Source organism: Buteo buteo, chromosome 12, assembly GCF_964188355.1.
Source record: "Buteo buteo chromosome 12, bButBut1.hap1.1, whole genome shotgun sequence".
Taxonomy (NCBI): Eukaryota; Metazoa; Chordata; class Aves; order Accipitriformes; family Accipitridae; genus Buteo; species Buteo buteo.
In genome coordinates this window covers 20,785,158-20,808,947 of record NC_134182.1, presented here as the reverse complement: position 1 = coordinate 20,808,947, position 23,790 = coordinate 20,785,158, and the positions used below count along the sequence as shown (strand labels likewise).

The 23,790-nt window shown below is 40.2% G+C and overlaps 1 protein-coding gene and 1 long non-coding RNA gene across 2 annotated transcripts in view; one reads left to right on the top strand and one right to left on the bottom strand.

The window, feature by feature from the left end:
- The first annotated feature begins 6,695 nt into the window (after positions 1 to 6,695).
- Positions 6,696 to 13,857, top strand: LOC142038011 (uncharacterized). Its single transcript, XR_012652498.1, has 3 exons — positions 6,696 to 6,791; positions 6,901 to 7,025; positions 13,723 to 13,857. It is a non-coding gene; the product is annotated as an uncharacterized LOC142038011 (long non-coding RNA).
- Positions 13,858 to 14,384: 527 nt separating this feature from the next.
- The window catches only part of KCNK5 (potassium two pore domain channel subfamily K member 5), a 36,612-nt gene continuing 27,206 nt past the window's right edge, over positions 14,385 to 23,790 (bottom strand). The window contains exons 2-5 of the mRNA XM_075042933.1: positions 23,029 to 23,140; positions 21,426 to 21,592; positions 20,126 to 20,294; positions 14,385 to 19,282 (exon numbers count right to left, since the gene is read on the bottom strand). Coding sequence (XP_074899034.1) covers positions 18,462 to 19,282; positions 20,126 to 20,294; positions 21,426 to 21,592; positions 23,029 to 23,140 — 1,269 coding nt within the window. The 3' untranslated portion in view covers positions 14,385 to 18,461. The remainder of the gene's footprint in view (positions 19,283 to 20,125; positions 20,295 to 21,425; positions 21,593 to 23,028; positions 23,141 to 23,790) is intronic.

Here is a 23,790-nt window from a genome sequence, read left to right as displayed (position 1 = left end):
AGTTCCTCCAAGACAGTATTGTTTTGCATCTATCAATTGCAAATAATACATGTTTATAGGAGCATAAGCAATCCTCCCTAATATCTTTAGGCAGCAGCAAGAGAGAGGAAACAAAATACCTAATGTAATGGGAGTTGGTGAATCTGAAGGGCAGAAGAGTCAAGGGGAAATCAGGCCTGCCAAACCTTTGCTACATCAGCCTATTGAGGTAAACTACCTTGTGTTTTTCTGCTGCCAACACCGTGCCTCAGGCATCAGCTGGGTGACATCATTAGCCTGAACAAGATATCCCTCTCAGCAGAATTAAGTCAAAGTCTCCAAACATTCAGACATCATTATTCAGGCCTCTTAGTTACACAAGATTTATCTTTAAAAGGCCTTAGATTTGTTAAGTATGTGTGTGTCTAATCTGAAAAACTTTAAATGCTGTTTTACTGGTCTTTTGCATAAAAGATCAAGACAGATTAGGATATGCCTAATCCTTGGTGTGAAATTCTGACAATGCTGCAGGCAGTGGGAGTTCTGCTAGTGACTTCAATAGACCAGATGCCTCTTTCACTTTCATCTCAGGAATTCTTGTTACTGGTGAATAAAAGCCTCGTTTGTGAATTAGAGGAAAAATAGTTCTCTTCCTTTGTAATTGAAGAAATTGGTGACCAAAAGGTCAATTTGAAAGACATTTTTACCCTATTAAAAAACAGAGGGAAAAAAAATGCAGTTTCTCAGCTGTTATTAAAATTAAATTAAATAACTTAAGTTGTCATTTCTTAGATCCTATGGAAGCAGGGTACATTTGGAGTTTATTACAAACAAGCAAACGAGCTATCCAGGAGGTGTTTCTTTGATAAATAAGATTATGTTGTGACTCATTTTTTTATATGTCTATTGGACTACCTTGCTATGAAATTCATTGGCCAGTGGGCTGCCTCTTCTGTGAAAGCTCTGGTAATTAATGCAAACACACCAAAAGCCTTAGATGTTTTCTGTGGTGAATCTTGATGCTAATGTGAACATTCACACCCCAAAACAGAGCTTCTCCACTGCTTTTTCACTGCTGCAAAGAAGACAGTAGCAAAGAAACATCTCAATGCAGCGGGATCTGGAGAGAAAGATCTCTAGGTTAAAAAGGGCTAGAGACCAGAAGCTGAAGATAAGGGTCAAGGTGATGTAAATAGCTGAGCACCTACATACGGTCACTAGTAGTAGTATGGGACATTTCTAAAGGTCTGCATAACTAAGAGGAAGACACGGCTTTTGGGGTAACTGGATGGAGTATCTCAGATACTTGTCTTTTTAGTTCAGAGAAGCAATCACTTCTACAGGGCGCAAGGGCTGTAATGATTTGATTTTGGTAGCAAATCAGTTCCACAAATTCCTTATGATCTGGAGATGGAAAACCAATGACAGAAAAGAAACAGTTTTTGAAGCTTATGCTAAGGTCTCAAAAGCTTTTTGAGGTATACAGTCTTCCTGTGAGCCACCAGAGCATTAGAGCATCCAAGGGCAAAGCCACATGGGAATGATGTCTGGGATGCAAAGTTAAACATGCTGGCTCAGCATGTTCCAAAGACCAGTATCTGTTACTGTAAAGACTGATGCAGTTTCGAAGAAGGATGGGGAATGCAGAATACTTGCACTAGGTGCTGCTGGATCCAGTGAAGTTCTGGTCACATCTGTCTCAGATGCAAATTTGGGTGGCAAGATTATGGGAAGGGTTGGAGAACCCAGTGTTACTGCAAAATCAGGTGTTGATAGATCAGATCATTTAAAGGTAAATGCTTGTACTGCAGTTAAGTCACTGTGGACATAAGAAGGACAAAGACATCCTCCCAGGCTGAGCAGAAGAAAAAAAAAGTTGATTTAGTGCTGGGGCAGGATCCAATGGTGACTTTGAGCCTTTCTCTCTGGCTCAGGGTGATATACCAATGCAGTGGCAATTTCTGCTGGCAAAGGACAAAGTGGAAAGCTCCTCATGAAGACCTTGCTACCTTTGAGGTATTGAGAGATGTTCAGTCATTTTTGAGCTTTTGAGGTTAACTTGTGGTTGCAAAAAGCAGAAGCAGATGAAGAAGTTAGTTGAAGGGGAAGTCCATCCTAAGTGTAGAGGCTGATGTGGACTGATGAAAATGCATTGCAGAAAAGCACATTAGGAACTGCCTGGAAGAAACTGAGGAATGGAGAGTTTGCACTGCTCTTCCTGTCGTCAGGGCTAAGGAGGACATAGCACCAATGGCACTGCTATACAGGTTTTGGCTAGGCAAAATGTCTGATCTTGGCACATGGTATGCACATATATCTACAGTAATGTGCACATTGAAAATGTCTGAAAGAATAATCCAGGTTTTCTTATTGCTCTTTTAAACCATGATTAAATAAGTTATTTTGATAACTTTGTTTTAAACATATACAACTAAAGATTATAAATGGCATCACAAGTTTGGAATTACAGGTGCCATTTGAATATTTCTTCTCAGAGAAAACAATTGCTGTTCTCTGTTTAAGCTACTTGTGCCATTGCTGGAGGTGTCCCTCGCTGGTTGTTATTACTGACGTACAGATTGAGGGAAAATTGTTACTTGTATGTAGTTTCACATTTATTTCTGATGCATTGAATTTTAAAAATAAAAAAGAATAAGAGTGACTAACAGAAATTTATTTAGCATTAGCTACCTAACTATTGCAAGTTATTTTATATTAACAGGCTCTTCCATGAGTATTTTCATAGTGTATTTTATCAGGAACCAGAATTTACTGGATTTTCCAGCTGGGGCTGATATGAACGTTCCCTCCAATCCTTGCAAGACAGGAATAGGTCAGTCTGAATACAGAAACTGTGGTCAAAATTTTCAGGAGTGTTGGTGTGCTGGCTCCATTTATCCAGTAATCTGTTGCCAAGCTAAAGTGTCCACATATCTTCAAGTGAATAAAATGTTTTTTCTACTTTGTCCCAAATGTCTGCATACTGTTGAGCAGCCACTGCATCCCACCCCGAATCTGGCTTTCCAACAGGTTTCAGTGCAATGATTCAAGGCTATACTATGTTCAAGCACTGTGTGATCCTTCAGGATTGAAAGTGCCATCTGAGATTACCAGCCTAGTCTTACATCCATGGTAGCCATTCAAGTAATTTTCTTCCACCACTCCTGTTCTCATTCCCTGAGTTTGCAAACCAGCCGGAGTGCATTATACCTAGAAATAAAGGAAAGAAATATTATCAACAGCAATTAGCAGAGCCAATTCTTATTTTCTAGACTGGCTTGTTCATAAATAACCTGAAATCAGACACCACTTTAAAAAGTGACAGATTTTTTCCCTTGCAAACATCTGGACAGAGTGAGGGGAAGGGATTGCTGTGTCCTATCTCACCAGAATGTTACTGCTAGAGGAGCTGTAGGAAGCTGTTCACTGAGCTTTTATGCAGGTTTGCTCCCCACCCCAAGAGACTGCATGTCGTCTCCGTGTACCCTCTCCGCCTGTCCAGTGATTTTGAATAGTTGTAGTGATGCAGCTATTGCTTGATGTGCTCCTGTATTTCTACGGGATGCCAGTAGAGGGCAAAGATGACTTTAGGCTCCACGTGAGAAATCACACCGGTTGCCCTGCAGAGCAGAAAAATTGCAAAAGTTAGGGGAAAACACAAAAAAATGAATGGGAGTTTGGGAAAAAGAGGTGTCCTTAGCTCTTAGTGTTCTTAGCTCTTTCTCCTCTTTTATGAGCATAAGTTTCCATGCGACACAGCAAAGCGCCGTGAATCATGACAGGGAACCCCAAGCTGCTGTGAGAGCACTGCAGGACCCAAGCGGCTGTCAGCCTCAGACCCAGAGAAGCCCGTCTGTCCTCAGCCGGACAGATGTGTCCCTGCCTGGATGAGGTGCTGTCGGTCCCCACCTAGGAAAGGGACAGGCTTGGCTGCTGCATCTCTTGTGAACAGAGGCTGCTCCCTTACACTGGTCCAACCCTCACTTCTTCCTCAGCTGTCCCTCTGTCTTTCCTGAATGGCCTGCTTAACATGAGCTACAAGGAAGGATCTTCCATCTGTATCACGATCACCCTCGTGGCAGCTAAGTGTTTCCCATTTCTCTACCAGGAATGCTTAAATACAAGAGTAAATAAGTTTTTTTGGCTCTAGTCTGGGGAATTGTAATTAGCTGTAATATAAACAATCTTTAAAGGCCTTGTAATCCAAGTAACCCAAGAAATTAAGACTCAGAAATCCAGATCTTATTTAGATCCTTTCCCTGAGCAGAATAAAACATGATTTATGTCAGTAAATATTTCAGATGGTCTCTAATATACCTTAGTAAAGCGATTCTTTTTCTCTTTTCACTGCAATTCCAAATCATATGTCCAGCTGATTTATCAGTTCATTATAATATGCTTCTCTTCTATACAAGCAAATCCTAGGTGTCTGAGAAGATTGTTTATTCCTCTGCTCCATAAACAGAAATAGCTTAGCATTTGTGAATTGTAGGAGTCTGTCTCAGGAGCTGATTTAAAACCTTTCACACACATACAAAAAAAAAATCAGGGATAAAATTGGAAGTGAATTGTAAATAAGCTTCTTGTTCTTTTTCCTGAGAGAGCTGTTTCTATAAAACTTCCCAACAGTCAGAGGTTTTGCCAGCTCTCTCATTCATGAAGGGAATGAGGCTCCTCTGAGATACCAGTTGCTACTTTTTAACTGTGGCTGTGCAAAACATCTGTGTTTCTCTGGAAGGCAAAGTCTTCCACAGAATTTCTTACCTCTTTTTCCATCCCTTCTTGTAAACAGTGGGGTAAATGAGCATGGACCTGCAACACAGCAATGAAAGGCCACCAAATTCAGAACCCAGAGGGCTATAATTGAGAGATAACTTTCATAAGTTTACATGTGTGACAACTGATGTACAGTACAACCACTTCATCCAAGTCACAAAAATCCATATGTGTGGTTGAAAAGCAATGGAAGGTGAATAAGGACGGGAGGAAAAGCTAGGCAAGGAGGACACACTGTTCAAGGAAAAGCTGCCTGAGAAGAAAAAAAATTCTTGTTTCTTTTCAAGAAGAAAAAGAGATGGAATACACTGGCCTAGGCACAGCAAACTTTGACTTAACACTAGTATATCCAAACACTCAGCATTGGAAAGGGGAGCCAGACAATGAACTAGAAGATTCCACACAACATCATTTTCTGATGGCCTCAACAACTAAGGAAGCTCAGGAAATAGAAATGATATGACATCTCCTTGTCTTTTTCTTATTTACAGAGCTTCAATCTTTTTTATGTTAGTGCATTTGAACCATGTTAGGGCAGCCAGTTAGTCTTGGTAAGTGAAAGAGAATATTTTATTTCTAAGATGTGTATGAAATATTGCATCCAGTTTCTAGCAGACACTCAGTGTGCTGAGGAACCCTAATTATACAATCTAGGAATAATGTTAGGGGATGATAAAAATATATCAGACCTCTTAGAAATGGATACAAACCACAGAAGCTTAAAGCTGAAATGGACCTCAAGAGATTACTGAATCCTCCCTTCTGTACTGGGGGCCAGTGAATGTAGCAAGACCATCCCTGAAGCTGTTTGCCTAAACTTCTCAAATCCTCCAATAGTTTGAAGTCTATGTCCATCTAGGAGAGTTTATTGCTCTTACAGTTGGAAAGCATTTTGTAGCATCAGACTCTGTCTTGTTTATTGCAATGTGGACAGATTTCTTTTCTTATTTTCTCTAAGGTCTACAAGAAACAGTTTAGTCCCCATGTAGCACTCTTCAGCAGTCTTTTACCCATCAGAAAACTTCTGTGTACTAGCTGTTTTGTTTTCTTTTCTAATTTGAATAAACCCCTTTTTTTCAGCCTTTTCCAGTGCTTTTCTCAAACATCATGCTTTCTTAAAACATTTTCTTGTTGCTGTGATACTCTCAGCTTATCTACAGCTTCCTTAAAATCTGATGATCTGAGCCCATACTAGCTCCACTGTCCTAGAGAGTGGAATAATACCTCTCATCTCTCACACATGCAACTTTTGCTTATACATACCAGGATAACACTCATCCTTTTGGAAGCCATCACACTTTTTTGGTGGGGGAACTTTTTACACCTCCCAGATCCTTTTATGCAGTAGTAATTCTGATACTACTCCAGATCTTCTATTTGATTTTAATTATCTTCAAAGTGCTTGGGATGACTTTCTTGAGGTGAGAGGATGGGATTTTAAGAATTTCCTGATATGGGCTCTATACTGATACATGCTGGTTTTTTTCTCATGAATTCTGTTTTTAATTTCTTCCTATTTTGCTGCCCAGAGACCTGTGCACCCAGGGCAGCCAAAAATTAAAATTAAGATGAGAACAGGAACTAATTATTTCTACTTTCTAATGAGAACAGAAAATGACCATGAAATTAAACTTCAGAGAGTTGCATATTACACATAAGAAAAATTAGGCTACCTGAAAAAAAAAAAAGTCCCAAGGGTGGTGTTGGAAACACCACCAGTAGATCTCACCAAAGTGATGACTACCTGGCTACTCATTGTCTACACACAGTTGTACAAGTTTGCTTACTGCAAAGAGTCACAAGTTAGGGAGGAAAGAGATCTGCTCACACTCTTTGGCCTTCCAAGGCTATAAATAGCGTTGAACAGCTGAGGGAAAACTAAGCTTGCATTAGGGATTCTGAGAAGGAGACATACCTAATTTCTGGTCTGATCCTGAGGGAAAAAGTACCACTGCCTTCCCTGTGAGAATATGGGTGAATGAACAAGCAGTAACAAGGCATGAGACACCTCACAGTCTGGAGCAACAGGAAACAAGGTAATCTCCTCAGTAATTGTCAGCTTCCCTCCTGAAGAGTCTTCACCACAAGAGAAGGTTATACACCTCTCATGAAGCATATACAGATCAGTTTTTGTTTAAATTTCAGATAATGGAGATCTTCAGTATGAAAACGTAGGCTTAGCTGCTTTTAACCCTGGAAGATGACTGTGCTGATTCAGTGGGGGAATCAGTTGGGAAGAGGGGAAACATCTCCTCTACTATTTGCTCCTTGTGAGTAGATGCTAATTTTTGCTTCCCCAAACTCCTTTCCCAGCCGGTAACATATGGCAGCGCATGCTCTGCCCTCCTCTCTTGCAGACTCCTGTTAAGGGAACATGCCACATCCCAGAGTCCCAGTGCACAGGGATACTTGAAGAGAGGGTCTTCAGCTCCAACAAGAGAAACAAGAGAAAGTGTCCTAAAGCTGTTGCATTCACTCAAATTCGTGTTCTTACACTTGCCCCTTCAAATATCAGCCAGGCCTAAACATAAACCAAAGCAAAGATCTGTTTAGCAGGACATGGGTATGTAGAAGAATCTTCTTCATCTGTAGTTAACAAAGCTTCTTTCCACCCCTTGTGCAAAGTACCTACTGTGTGCAGATGCTCTGGAGTGAGGGTCACTCCATTGTCCTCCTCCTTCCCAAAGCTCTAGACGATGACTGTCCCCATCTAGCCCTGTTTCTCATTCCCAGGGTTATATTTTTGTGTACAAATACAATTACTTTAGTAGTGCTAGCTATCCCTGGTACTTGAAGACGACTCCTCTACCTCAGTTCATGACTAGGCAGCCAAGAGGTATGCAAACTATGTGAATACTGCTGATAATTCTGCCTGGGGCCAGTGGCACCCACTATTCATGGTCTGTTCTTTTGTGTCTGTAATCAGCTGATAGTCCCTGCCTAAAATGTTCCCTTTATGCTCCCTGGCACCACAATACACTAGAATTCAACTACAGCACATGGTACCAGCTATATCCATGCTATGAGCTTGTGCTCTCATGCATTATTAGCTTTCTATAGACTCCTTGACAACTCAGATGGCAAATCTCTTGATGGTGGCTTCTGCGCAGATGTGGTGAGACACCCCATTCCCACTCCTGCCCTCCCACTGATGTTCTGGGGCCATTTACATTCAAGTGTTATGAAATACACAAACTGTGCTTGACACAGATCTATGATATTTTTAAAGCTACAGTTTTGGCATTTATTGGGAACAACTGTAACTGGAAAAGTAGCACATAAAGATTTTTCTAGTGCTTAAAAAATTCCACCGTGGGAGTTTTCTGTACCGTAAAGACTCAACATGTAGGCTGTCTAGGTTATATTGGTTGCCATCTGGCTCTCAGTCCCACTCTTTGTTTTCAGTCTCCAGGCCATTATGTCTTTAGTAAATAATCAAACATATTTTGTTCTATTCAATTTCTTTTCTGTTGCATTGTTGATTAGGAGCCAAAGGTTTATTTAAACAGGTGATAACTATGCTGCTTACTTGGTGCAACTGGAACATAGTTTTAGGTCACATCTACATGACAAATGTAGTCATGTCAAGCAGTCTGAACACACAGCAACAACCTAAATTGTTTCTAAGGCTTTGGAAGCCTTCTGGAGAGTTCCAGACTTAAAAGAGCTGAGTTTTATCTTCCCAGTTCAGGGGCTGGAGCAGTAGGGACAACTGTGGTCATAAAATGGGATTGGGGAGTGAAGGAGTGGTGGTAAAAGGGAACTGGAGTGGGAAGAAGGGGAGGAGGAATATGGAGCTGGAAAGGGTGCAACTACAACTCACAATAGGCAGAGCCTCTTTCAAAAACCATTTGAACCCCAGCCTCACTAACAAGTCTCTGCAAGTATTTAGATAGGCTTGCCTAGTCCACTTCATGGCCCCATGGTGAAGCTCTACCCTTGCCCTCACTGAACCACATCCCTGCAAATCTAAATCCACAGCAGATAAAAATAGCATGGCTGAAAATGTGCAAAAGCTTGAACCTTTTCACTGAAGGAAGCCATGACCACTCAGCTGGGTGCCTTGGTTTTTCAACCTCTTTCTCCTTTAGCTGAAGTTCAGGCTGGCACTCTGAGTGGGAGAAGCCAAATCTATCTTCTGGCTGTCAGTCTGACATGCCAAGTGGCCATTGTGTCCTGCCTGCAGGCAGCTGTGGCATTCCCAGGGGGCCACAGGAACCATAATGGGGCAGACGCAATGCAGCAGAGGAAAGGGAAAATTAAGACATATAAGCAAGGAGAAAGGTGGTGGGAGCCAGAAGAGGCAGACAAAAGAGGTGGAAGTGGTATCCTGTGAAAAATGAGTTGGGTCATTACTGCATAGGTCTGAGTAGAATAGTGTTTGAAACGAGTCACTGCTCTCCCCATCCTGAATCTTGTTGTTGTTGTTTTAAAGAACGGTCATTTTTCAGTAAATAAACTATGATAACCCCAAAGCCTTTTCCTCCCTTTCTGTGCCAGAGGAAGCTAAGTTTATCCCAAGCACTTCCAAAACCACAGAGCATTTGCAGGCATATTAATATATGGGGTCAGAAACTTTTAAATAAAAGCCAGTTAGAGCTTCAATCCATTTCCACCTTATTTTTTATTTTTATTGTATTCTCTGAAAGAAAAAGTCTGTCTCAAGCCTACACATTTTAACAGGCTGCCAGTTCTTTCCTGCAGATTTTGCTGCTTTCAGCTATTATGTCCCCATAAGATTATACTCTTCAGCTACTGATAAACATCATAGAAATAAACTCCCTCAGAGAAGTCAATATCACTTAGCTAGACATCATCTTCAGAAAACTGCTTGAAACTATTTGCCAGAAAATTTACTTCCTAGTGTTTTAGAGCAAATGTCCCCACAAATAACAGATTCCTCAGCTACTAGAGTTCTGGGTCTCTGTACTTGATACAAATTGTGTCTTTTGCCCTAAAAGACTTTTTCTCAATTCAACACCACATCCCTTTAACTTTGCTTGAGTGACATGCTGAGGTTATCAGAGTAGGGGCTAAATGTCAGGCTTTCTCCTCAATTTGAGCAGCTGTAAAGGATGTAGAACTTGCACCACACAGAGAGCTTCGAGGTTAAAGTTTAAAAATAGGTATTCGCTTTACCTTCGTGCCTTCATCTGATTCCTGTTGTACATCTTAGAGTCTAGTATGATATTTTTGATTAATTTAAAGAGCTCCAATTTGTGAAGAAAGGCAGCACAGAAGAAAATCTTAAAACCTGGACCTTCTTCCTTATGCGAAAGCAAGACCCTGTTGCAAGCCTTTCTCAATTTGAGTTAAACCACCAATTTTCTATCATTTATTAAAAACTAACAGCCACAAAACCAGCCAAAGAGGGCAGCGTCTCCCTTAGATGTCCAAGGCATATTGCTTACTCCTGCTTTTGCATTCATTTCCCATTCTAATCAGCAATTAAAAAGCAGACCAATTACCTTACTATTTTTCCTTCCTTTCCAGCTGTACTAGAGATGGAGTTGGCAAAAGTGCTAGTCTGAGAGGAATAGAAAATATCAAAATCAGTTGTCTGTGTCTCAAGTCTTGATTTGTTCCTTTACTTTTCGCTAACGACCAAAGTACAACCCATAAGCAGCAAATATGAAGGTTGCCAGAGAAGGACAACACAGCTTTATGAATAAAAACTTATCCTCTAGCTTCAGAAACTTGTGACTTCTACTTCAAGGTGAACATAGACTTATTTCACATCCTCATGCACATATTTTGCAGTTCTGCCCAGCAAGCAGGAGTACGCAGGAACAAGTACTCCTCTGCACCCAGTTTATTTTGATCAGTACAGGTAAGGCCCAACCCACAAATAAGCACACAAGACTATTTTTGTCTCTGATCTTAGTGGCATTAGGAATGATGATACTTCCTTATACACCCAGAAACTTAACTAGATAAGCAAAAATGTGATCAACAAGTACCCAAAGCTGTAAGTCCACAGAATAGTGCAAAGCTATTGACAGGCCTTGAACAGGATTTTTGCTCTCGGTATTGGACTATGGTCATTCATACAGTATATTCATTCTCCTTACAATTAAAAGGCATATCATGGTGCTACACGCTACTTTTGTAAGTAGTATAATTCAAATAAGACTAAAAGTGTGTCAAAGTACTTGGTTTTTCTCTGAATAAATAATGCCTAGAGCTAATTTGAAAACACAAATACTTTTGTTTGGCATATTTAGGAAATTATCGAAAATAATTTTATTAAAGGTTAGCATGGGAAATGTCAAAGAATGCCTATGGGAAAAATACTAGCTTTTACTTCAGATGTTTTGTGTTTTAACCTCCTCACCGCGGTTTCAGAATTCAAGTTTTCAGGTTTTTTGTTCTGCTTTCTCTGTCATTCACGGTCCCACCTTAGTAAGGAGAAAAGGGGGGCAGGGTGTATTTTCACAACTTTCTCTATGTAGAAAACAACATAACCATCAAAATATGAAGAGTGAGTTGTCACCATCTCTTTTCTCCTCTTTCCTATGAGCAGCAAGGAGCAACAATAGGGAGACAACTTCTGGCACCCCATTAAAAAATTTCTAAAAATAGGAAAATAAAACTCTTTTATTCACAGTTGTTTCAGTTCAACTTGTAGACTCCAAAGTGATTATTAAAATATTTCCATCAGAATATTTCTCATATGTCAATATATTTCTCATATATATTTTTTTTTTAACCAGGAGTTCTGGCTATGGGCTGTACTTGGAAACCTGGTCATCAGAGGAAGCCCTCCTAACTAGAACATGCTTCCTGGCTTTCAGGGAGCCTCTGTGCAGGATAATGCCTCTAGCACCCCAGTCCACCTCAACTCTCCCTTTCCAGATAAGCCCTTCTAATGAGAAAGAGCAAATTTCTTTGGTCAGCAAGCTGAATATTTGTGGGCGTTTTCTTTGAGACCTCTGTGCTCCTATCAGTCACGGTACCACTCCCTGTGCTAGAGTGGCTGTGTAGTCCAAGATAACCACTGCTTCAATTTGTTTTCACCCCAAGACACAAACCACCCACTTGGATACCTATCTGTGTTTCCACAAACATCCCCCCACAATCCTACCCCTTATGCGTCTGGTTTTCTTGGGAGCCAGAATGGAAATCAAGGCAGTGAAAGTCAGTAGTACACTCCTTTTCCCTGAGACTTTGGCCACATGCCACGAGTCTGCAGGATTCACATTAGCTGCATCACAGAAGGTATCTGCCAACACGAAAGTGAAAAGCAATCCTTTAGCAAGCCCTTCAAGTATCCCAGGCTACACAAGACCTGTAGGTGAAGAACATGTTTGAGTGGACAGCGAAGGGCCTGCCAGGGAAAGGCAATGCCACAGGTTCGCTCTCAGTGAAATGCGTGGCCCCTGGCAGGGCTAGGTTTGCTCCCACCCACCTAGCCAGCCATCGCTTGCCCTTGTTTCTTAGGCATGGAATTGAAATAAAGCCACAGCCTACAATCATGCTGTGAAGCCCAGCAAGGTACATAGACAAGGCCCAGTCTGCATGCAGGTCAGGGGAGTTCTCTGAGGGCTTTCTGGAACAAAAAGAAGCCAAAATTGAATGGGTGCTGCGCTCAGCCCAAACTCAATGGGGAGGTTGGGGCTAAAAAAAGGTCTAAACACTGCCCCCCCCAAAACCCAACACACCACACTACACAACCCGCCCCTCCCAAACCCCAACAAAACCCATCCAACCCTTGCTGAAAGGCACAAGGTACAAGTCGTGAGTTTAAAAAGAAAACTCTTCCTGCTCAAACTATAGGGCAACAGACCTCCACACCTCCCTGCAGGTCCTCACATAGGGTTGAAAGAGATATTTTATGGGTTCTTCAGGACTTAAGTCCAGCTACAGGAAACTGCCACAAAAGGAGTGAAGTAGCATTTTCCTGTGTAAAACAGTCCTGAACAGCAACTCTCTACCTGCTATGTCACCATCTTCATCCCCCAAAATTAAAGGTTTGAGTTCTCTGTTTCCACAGACTGTTAAGTTGCTGGTATCATGTTGCACCACGCATTCTAAGGACCTATGATAAGCATTCAGTGAAAAGATTGCAGTTTTTTTTAAGTGTCAGCTGGTCTGCGATTTTATCTATTAAGCTATTGTGTTCAGAGGAACCCAAAGCCAGGCATGCACCATAAGAACAGGCATTTAACAGATACAGGTTTATCCTGTTTTCCTACTTCTTGCTACTTTACCCCCTATGAATTACTAACACTATACTAAAATACCAAGGGCAGAGGTGAAGAATAGTCTGTGTGCTCCAACCTGCTGGGAGCAGATAGAATTATCAGGTGCTTACCAGACTTGATGTTATGTCCTGCCCTCAGCTCCATGAGGGGACCCCATCTCCCTTTTTGGCTGTTTTGGGCATCAGTCACCCATCAGGCGCCTCTTCCTCCTCCACTACTCCTCTGTCGTGGGGCTGGAGGAAAATGTAGAGATCGGCTACCCTTACTCAAATTGTGACAGCGTCCACCCTTCCTTCCTCTGCCTATGCATCTCCCCACTTTCCTAGCTCAGGCCTCAGCAATTTCATTCAGATGCCTAAAAGCCAAGGTTCAGTCTCTTTGCCCTCAAGCTGAGGTTGTCTCAATTTCTGCAGATGGCTCCATCTCTATCATGGGTATCACCACGTAACATTTTGCTACCCATTAAGGTAGGTAGCAATATATTTTCCAAGGTGTTTTAAGGAAGCTGCTGGAGTTGAAGGACTGCAAATACTTCCAGCTTGCAAAATGGTGAGTATTGCTGCTACAAATCTTGTGAAAATTCATAAACAGCTACTCAGATATTTTAATAGCTCTGGCATAATATTCAGATAGCAGTCAAACACCCATTTTATTGTAGTACTGACCAATTCTAGCACTTCCTGTCTCAGTGCAACTTCTTTAAAAACAGCCTCCCCTGATAAAACACAGCCCCTAGAACAACCTTTTGTTTACCTTTCAACAGCTGTCCAAAATCCTCATTGAATAATACTTTCCTATGCTGTATCTAACTGAAGATCAGATGCCGCTGAACTGAAGTCATCGATACACCATACAAGTACAGGCATCTGCTTCCATAAAACAACTTGCTTTATCGGCTCCTTACCTTCGAGCTCTTTGGACCAGGACCAGTCTCATCTGTGAGGTGCATTACAAGTGTACGGAGTTGTAAAAAGACATCTCATTTCTTGATTGCCATTCTTCTCATGACAGAGAGGAAAAATTGTAAAATTTTTATTGCAAAATATTAAAATAAATTACATTTTACAAAGACTTAGCAAATATTTACATACAGTGTGATTCCAGTGACAATCAGCAACAAAGAACAGACAGACGTATTATGGAGTGATAAGTCAGAACTGTACAAACTTCAAAAACCATATGAAAGATAAGCTAATTTTTTAAAAGATAAATCCATCACAAATGGAATAAATCCTACGAGGCACAAAAATTACAAGTCTACAGAGTTCTTGGGGTATTTTTGTTTAAGTCAGACTTGTATATTGCTTGTTTTGCTCTCCTCATCAGTGACGCTTGTCTGTCTCTACACACACTCTCACAGATCAACTGGAGAAAAAGAAAAAAAAAATCTCAACAAACACACACAACTGTGTCACCATGGACCTGTTATCAGTCTATGGTTATGTTTCTGCATGTTTTGTGACATCCATTGCCAGCAACAGATTCATAAATCATTAGTTCAGGAAAATTTAACAGACCACTTTTTATATTTCCTCAGTGATTTCGTACCAGTGTATCAGATGTGTTAGACTGCCTGCTGTGAGATATGTATCTGGAAATGATGCCCTGCTGGTAAAAACAGGCTTCAACAGCACAAGACAAAACCAAGCATCACAACGATGTCATGAAGGATGGGGTCACACAGTCTATAGCACTTAAAAGGGCTTTTGTAGGAACAGACTTCTGTTGTCACATTTCAGGATTTTTTTATTTTATTTTTTTTAAGTACTGGCTCATCTTGGCAAAATTAAGTTTATATTGTGAAGGTGGACCCATGCTTCACATGATGTGACTGGAAATACAATCTACTTGTAGGCAATAGCTAGAAAGAAGAGTTTCTACTTCTATTCCATCCCTTCCTTACATGTGCTTTTAAGTTGTTTTTTGTTTTGGTTTTTTTTTCAGTTGTTCTTTTTTAAAAAATCCCGTTTCCTTTCTTTCCAGGAAGAGATCTGTGTCACCTGTAAAACCAATTCCATAGCATTAAGAGAGCTGTTAACATTATTGGTTAGCCAAATTAAATCTTACATGGCATCCAAAGAAAATGTTTCCAGATTGACCAGATAATTGAAATAACTACAAGACCGTACCAAGTAGCACTGGGGAATTCACTTAGAGGCACTTTTGGGGCTGAATAGCTCAAATCCAGCCTGGACACCCCTCTAACTCACTACATGTAAATATGAAGGCAAAAAGACATTAATTTAGATCTCCCAGGCAGCTGCTTTTCTCAAGGCATGGAAGACAGGCAGGCAAAAAGCTGTCTTGCTTAGCACTTTGGCAGTTCTAAGATGGCACCATAATTTTAAAAACTCTGGGAAATGGTTCAACTTCTTGGAGGGAGCCAGTATGAAAGCTATGCGCCAACTAAACCCCTCCAAAACACTGAAAACAAGTAGGGCTTAATGACACCAATTGTGTTGGCCTCTGTGTAAAGAGGAATTTTTTCCCAGTGTTAGGAATAGATTAAGGCACATAGTGGGATGTCTTGAGAACAGTTTAGTGAGGTGTGATCATGTTTCCCAAAAAAGTGGGAATATTGTACTTTGTCTTAATAAATTTAAACTATTACTTTAAATCCCATGATACTTATTATACAGACTTATAGTCTATGCTGACTACACTGGGAAAGGCCAGAGAGCCACATCTAACTTGATAATATGAAACAGATCCCATCCATTCTCAGCTCTGGCGTACAAGTGCACTTTGCTATGGAGAATGGAGAGTCTGGGTTCCAGTGTGCAAAATCCTCTCCCAATCAAAGTAGCCCAGCCAAATGTCTGGGTTGTATTATTTCTGTATTAAAGACAGTTTTTTTTCTTTTTTTTAAAAATGAAGATTGGACTATGCTTTTCCATTTCATGCACTTTCAGCAAGCCTTTTCTCTCCTCACTGTCCTGTAGCTTTCTAACTGTCATTAAAACTTTGACCTTTGTGTCAATAATGGAAGACAAGTTGAAGAACAAAAGCTATATGGAGTGTCTTCTCATTATTCTTTTTTAAGTTAATGTGCACTTTTTTAAACAACAACAAAAAAGGCTAGACTTGCTACACAAGAATCCTGTGTATCATGCATGTATAGTCTTACTTACGATTTCTTACAGTTACAAGGTATAGCTGTCAACCACAACCCTTCAGATATATAGAAATACTTGAAGGGCTTGGAGTCACTTTAAAATGATGGGGATGGGGGTGTCTATAATAAGTAAATCAGAATCTTCTTGATAGGGCCTCTCTCTCTTTCCTGTCAGATACAAGTCAAATTCATCCAGTCACCCTCGCTCCGAAAAGCAGTAATATAATAAATTTTGATTTCAAATTAGAATGTCTCTTCAGCGATATTACCATAAAATATGGATTAACTACCAAATCTAATTATGTCGATTCCACACTTTTGCCAGTATAATAGAGTTGGCCCTAGTTTTGTGTTCACTTTCTATTTGAAAAAATGTCATATAAGTGGAAAATTCTGAAAAAAAGATTAGTAAAGACAGTCCCTTGTTTCACAGTAGATAACTTCAAAACTTCCCATTAACAGGCTATCCAACCAGAGTGCTAGTTTCCCATATGTCCTCCTTTTTCTGTGGAAGAGGCCAGCAACTGAAGCTGCAGCCAATATTAGCAGTTATTAGAAATAGCTAGTAATTCAAGATTAGCATTGCAATATTCCATAAGCTCTTCTTACAGAGCTAGTGAGTCTGCCAGCATCACGCTGAAACGAGAATGAGACAACTTTTAACTGCTCACTGAACTTTGGAAACTTTTAGACATACTGGAACGACTTGAATACTGTAAAACTAAATAGAACATAGAACTTGACGTGTTAAGGTTCAAAGGTCTTGGCTATTTTCTCTTCCAAGTATATTGGATACAACTGAAGTCAGTACCTTTTGCCAGCATATAATCAAGAGCCTCATTTGCAAGAGCTGTCAGGGTTAACACATAGATATGGAAAAAGAAAGAAAAATAAAACCATGGTATAATCTTCTTTGTAGCCAAAACAATTTGAGCATAAATGTTATGTAGAAACATACTTCCTTCTCAATGAGAAGCCCATCTCCAAGCCAAAAGATAATACTTTCAGGAGCTTAGAGCCAAAGTTTCTTTAAAAGAAGTGCCTTATGGCCTTAAGTCACTTGATCACATCTCAGTTTGTCCAAGATTTGACATTGCCCAGCCTTCTTGAAAGTGGGATAGAATAACCATTGTATATGCACATAGGTCAAACTTTAAAACAAAACAAATAAGCAAAGTGTAATCAACTGTTTCAAAAACCATCTCTCATTCAAGTCTAGTCTGAAGTACCAAGACAGGGAGGAACATCAAATAACAATACTGACTAACACACTGCACAGATCCGCAGTAGTGCTACAGGTCCCTTCTGACAGGCATTAGGGCATTTGGAGAATATCTGTGCCTCCCAAGGTGATTTTTTCCTCAGAAGAACAGTGTCAATAAAACTTCACCTGTACATAGATACTGTATAAGGTTCATTCAAGTATTTCCTCTAGGAAATGAACAGTGGAAGGACACTTTCAACATTAGAAAAGTTCATTGCATCCTGCTTGTGCTCATACATGCTTTGATCAATAGGTCTTCCAGTCATTTTACTCTTTAACAGTTCTGGGGCTGATGTGCAGTTTAGCAGCCCAATTGGTGAGCTTCATCCCAGATGATTCTTCCTTGTTAGAGGGCTCCTCAATCCATTCCTTTTGAATTTTTCATTTTAATATTTTATTTATGAAATTACAATTGACTATGATTTGACAAGAACTGACATATTCTAGACAGATGTTTCAGAAGCTTCCTCCTCAGTCTGCCAGCACACCTCAGCTCAGATCTGTGTCTTGGTATTCCATATATTCCAAGTTTCTCATTAAGCGCAACTAGTGATTGCACCATTTTTTTGTGGTAACAATTTCACAATGGGCAACTTTAAAAAAACAACAACAACAACAACAAAAAACAACCACCCCCCCCTCCGAACCAAACCCAAAACACAAAACCCCCTTGCTTTCATTTGCAATCAAGGCAGGATTCAAATCCAGGTTTTCAGAGGTGAAAGGCTAATGGAGTAACCGAACACATTTGATGCCCCAAACAGTCTCTTTGCAACAACATAATTACACTCCCAAACTAATTCCTCAATGAAATGCATAAAAGCAGAGCAGGTCCAGTGTATTAACTAGTCTTTTCTTTTCTACTTTGTTCAAGAACCATAAAACCCCAAGAAGAAGCAGGACTCCTAATTCAACTGTTACTTTACAAGTTTTTCAGATAAGCAAAGCTGATGGGCTCAGAAACCAACTCAGGGTGGGAAAAAAACACTGGAGTTTATTAGTTTGGGACTTGCTTTTGTTTTCAAAGAGACAGGAAAAGCTGCAAAAACATGCTTTTCTCCTTGCTCTGTTAATTTGTTCAATATGCACTGATCAATTCCAGAAAACCATTGTCAAACATGCTTCACGTTGCAGACTTCACAGTGCTTACTGTATTATATTCATTCATCAGTTGTTCATAAGGCACAGAAAGTTCTAACTCATTATTCGTAAAGGTAGATTCATCAGAGGATGGGAATTTTACCAGTTTTTTTGCAGTTTCAGATTCCTCTGCAAGATTATCATCCATGGAGGATTTTGATGTTTCCTCATCATCTGAGATATCTTCCTCTTCCTCATCATCTTCATTTACAAATGTTATATTGGCATTCTCAAATATTAAGGGTCGATAGTCTCTGGAATCCCACACTTCACCTTCTTCTTCACTAATCCTGTCCAGCTGGTTTACAAACATGGTTCCTTCTAACGGGCTATCTCCAATATGTTTATCAGGCAGGGGTCTCAGTACATGACCTTTTTGAATGTCCAGGGAAGCCTCATCATACTCGAATGACTCTGTCTTTGTGTAAGTCACCTGGGCATCTATACTGGCATTCTGCATGTTTTGTTTGGCATTTTCTACTTTAATCATTTTGTCATTGTTTGTCTTCAGGGCCTTCTTCCCAATTTGCTTAATAAGATCATTGTAGGTCTCTTCCTTCTTTGAAAGGAAGCTGAAAATGTTGACATCCTTTGAGGTACCCATTTGAAGGGGTTTTTTAGACCGAGGATGGTTGTCAAAAGACTCTTTTCTTTTTTTCCTCCGTTTCTTGATTGCTTTGTGGACTTCCACAAACATACTGACCTTCCAGTTCACAAAGAGTGAAAGCCAAGCTAGTCCCAGATAGATCCATAACTCCACAAAATACCTGTAAAGGGCATGATAGTTTGCATCTGGATTTACACCTACAAAGAATTAAAAACAAGAACATTACTGAAAGACGACTCGCAGCTGATAAACCTTTGAAGTTATGACCCTGAGAACTACTCCCTTCCACACTAACAGAGCCTAGTTGTTTGAACACTGCTCTGAGAGGTGATAAGTGGGGATCTGAAACCCTTCTGAAAGTAAAAGTTGATCCCAGGTCTTCCACTTCTTGGCTGCATGTATTCTAACCACTGGACTACAACATCAAATGGCAATATACTTATCCTCTCCTTGTAAGCTATAAAAGGAAACTTTTTTTCCTGTTTGAAAATTATAAGCCTTCTCCCTTGCCATTGAGGTACAGATATAGGTACCTTCCTTGAGAAAAGGATTTAGAAGTCCACTTACAAGGACCATCTCCAAAGCCCTGAACAAGGCAGTGGATTTTAGAGAAAGACAAGATTTAGGAGGGAGACACCAGTATGCTCAGCATTTCCTGTTGACTAGTTCTAGACAGCTGCACAGAGAGCATTGCCCAGTACTTATGCACCCTGCTTAGTATACTGGATTCCATTCAAAGGTACGTAACTATCATGGTGGATAGGATAGCTCCTTGCCTGTAACAGGGACATGGGGCACCTGAAAGAGTTACGAACTCCAAAACTTGGCTCCAGACTTAGCCCAATAAAGGCCTTAGCTATCTAAACCAAGATTGAAGAGCCAGATCTAGTCCATTGGATCAGTACCTAGTTTTAACTGAATCTTCTTTTCAGCAAAATGTTTTGGAAAAGCTTAGAAAGCACCTTTTCAAATTAGAGTTGGGAAATAGAACTGCCACACTATGCATGCAGTGAAATAATACATAAAATACAATTACTGACCAGCAACAAAATCTCCAAATCCTATGGTGGTGATAGTGATGAATGAGAAATAGAGGCCTTCAATGTAATCCCATCCTTCAGTCACCATGAAGACAAAGGGAGGAATAACGAGGTGGACCAAGACACCCCAAACAATGAAAATAGCTGTGCATGTAATTTGTGCTTTCCTCTGTAAAGAAAAAAGAAAAAAAAAAGTCAGGGAAAGTTCTCCAAATTTTCTTTTCCCATCCATGGCATCAAGCATCATCTGACACTATTGGACATTTCAGAGTTTTGTGCTAACAGTTTATCAGCCATAAATAAAAGTCACTGACCGAAGTAAATACACAACTTTTTTTTCCTTTATGCAGAACCCACTACTCTTACAACTACTTGCTCAAACAGGATTATTTCCTCATAGTTTTGTTTCACACTCTTGAAGAGTTTGATAATTTATAAATAGGCATGGGATACAGACATAACACTCTAGTCTAAAAAGCAGTCAGTACCTCTGACTTTCTTTTTATTCATTTGAGTATAGAGGATCAGAAGTGTTTAAGATGCTTCTCTCCTATTTATGTCTCCTACCCTTTGCCACTCACGCAACCTCTGCACAAAGCTGCACACACACATGCATTTCACCATCATTTTCTGTACTTTCTTCTCAGGTGCTGAACGAATAAATTTCTTGCTCTGTTTCTGAAACCAGGACCTAAACCAGTCCCACTGTCCTCCAGGCACTATGGCCCTGCATTGCCCTCCATCTCTGTGGAGAGTTAGAACTGATATAGGGCTCATTGGGGTGGGGGTGGGGAAGGGGGGAGACCACCACCAAAACAACACCAAAAAGCCGCAAACAACAAAACCACAAGCCAGTAACTCAGAACAAAACCTTATTTTCTTGTTGGTTCACCGCACAGCAGGAATTACTCATGCTAGCAGAGCAGCAGGTGGGAACAAAGTAGGACAGCTTATTTCTATGCCAGAGGAGTTTGCACAGAACATCTGTGAAATAGAGCCTTACCTACATTTGTCCTACAGGTTTCTAATGTAAGGAGATGCATGCCTCCATAGAAGCTGCAAGATCTATAGCAAGATCTATAAGGTTTCTACAAGATCTCATTTTGCTAAAACTTCTTGCAGAACTAACGTATCAGACCCAATCCCCCTTTCAGTTATTTCTACACAATACCATTTGGGAAAATTCATATTTGTGCAAGTGATCACTTAGTACCAAGATTAGCAGGTTAAGTTAAGAAGTGTAAGCTTAATTCATGCATCAAAAATACACAGCACGAGGGTAAACAAGCAAGGGCCTTACCAGGCTTACTCCTCTTTTTGTCAGAAACTGGCCCAGCCTCTTGGCACGTCCTCCAAAGAACTTCCCCAGAGCACTGATCCATGTCAAGCAGAGAGGAACTCCAAAGAGCCCATAAAATATGCAGAAGAGACGCCCAGAGGGTGTCTTTGGAGAAACATTTCCGTAACCTAAAAGACATAAGTATGTGCACCGTCTGTTCTTGGTGCAGAGAATTCAAGGCAATTCCACCTATGCACAAAACAACATTGTGTGGGCTTTTGCTGTATCAGACACTCCTTACTTCACCATCTATAAGAGCTTTAGTCTACTCCAGCTGCTATCTTCTGAATCTGGATGCCTTCCAATTCTACTCTAGCAAACGTGTATTCCATTAATGCAAGCTGAGAAGATCACCGCATTTTAAGTGTTTCCTAGATTTTGTGCATCTTTTTCTTGACAAGATGAGATAAATATGAAATAAAGCTCATCTCAAAACTTCTAATATGATTCCCCAACCTTAGCCAGCACTGTTAAAAACTTGACTGATTCAATTTTATAGAATAAAAGCTCAAAATTCATCCTGAAGCTAGCTTCCACACGGAAGATCCACATTTAACATGTGACCTGGTACCTGTCCAGGGTACAAGTTTGAGAGTTAAGTGCAAGGTAACTTGTGACACAGCAAGGTATTTCAACTGAATTTAGTTCTTTGCTGGTCACAGAACCCAACACAGCATTACAGACTCAGGCTCTAAAATCAGCAGCCTATTTTCAGAACTTCTGCCAGAGCTTTTTTATTTAGGTGTGTTCCTGACTTCAACTTTTTGTCTTAAGTTATAATATAAGCTGGGTATTGTGAGTTTCAAATAATAAAGAAAACCAGAGTACTGCATATGGTTTAACAGTAAGACTTCCATTTCTGTATACCTCCAGCCTTGTCTGGTTATTTTGCATTCCTTTTTTTTGCATTGTAGGTGTAGCAAGGGTGTAGCAATACCACATAGCAAAGATTTTTCTGTAAAAGGAGAAGGCAGATGATGTTGAGCTCTGAAAGTCTGTACATCAAAGGAGTAAGAAGTCTTTCAATGAAGAGGGTTTTACAAGCACAAATCAGTAGTGTAGTAGAAGACAAAACTTGTTTTACTTTGCCTTCTTAAAGAGATAAATAAAAAGTCTAGATTGTTCTGCAAGCCAAGAACACTGATAATTCAGTAGCTTAAGAGGATGAACGTGAATAACAGAACAGCTATACAAAAACCTCATATGCACATGTTTTAAGTATTAGTTTAATAGAATGCTTTGTAATGCTTTTGTTTTGGGATTTTATGATTTGGAAACTTAAGTGCATGAATTAATGGAACTGGAATGACACCAATCATCCCCAACAGCACCTTGAATCTGTTACTTATTGGAAAGGCACGCACTTCTTTTCTGTATACCCATGCAGACAGTGCCAAAACCCTGGTTTTTTCCTCTATGAACCTGCAGGTGAACATGTACTTTAGGTAACTCCAGCCATAGGCACTTTATCCAGTGGCTAGCTTGACACATAAATGGAAGAGTACAAACACACTACAGCATACAGAAAACTACAGTTAGGAAAGTTGACATAATAAATACTTACCAATTGTAGTGATCACAGTAGCAGCAAAGATCACAGCATTAGGCCAGTTCCAGTTGTTGAAAGTATTGTTCCCAGTGATGGCAACTCCCTGTCCAGCAGCATTTGACACAACCTGTAAGAAAACAGTTTACAGTCATTCTTGGAAAATCCTGGCAGCGTGAAAAAGAAAAGTGTCTGTCCCTCTCAGGTTTTCCCCCTTTGTTCAAACTTCCAAAATAATCACTCAAGTTTTTTGTGAAGGTTAGCCTATTATATTCACCAACAATAATTTTATGAAATATTAAAAACTTGCTTCACCTAAGAAAAAGTAGTGCAGGTGCTCTGACATTTAAATAGGGGGGTTTAATTAGATAAGCTTTTACTTGATTTACCAGTCTAACCCAAATAGATCTCTTCCAGAGACCAAGCACACTCCTCCAGACTGAACTAGCATTTAACCTCCAGTGCAGTTCTTCAATTTGGTTTAATATTAGGGACATCTTCAGAACTACTATCCATTTCAAAACACTGTTACATGCCTCAGCTTGTACATAGGTACATACATACATTAGGTATGAGTAGGACGTCATAGAACCCTTGGCAAAGCTAGTGCGATTAATGTTAATTCACCTGCTGTCCCTGGCAAAGTCAAACCATCTACAGGCCAACATAAAACTGTACTTTTCAGTAAAGGCAGACAAATTAACACTTTTCCAAAGTATTTTATGCAAGAGGACACCAGTCATTGTCCTTGAATCAGCCCCCTTTCTTATCCCATCTTTG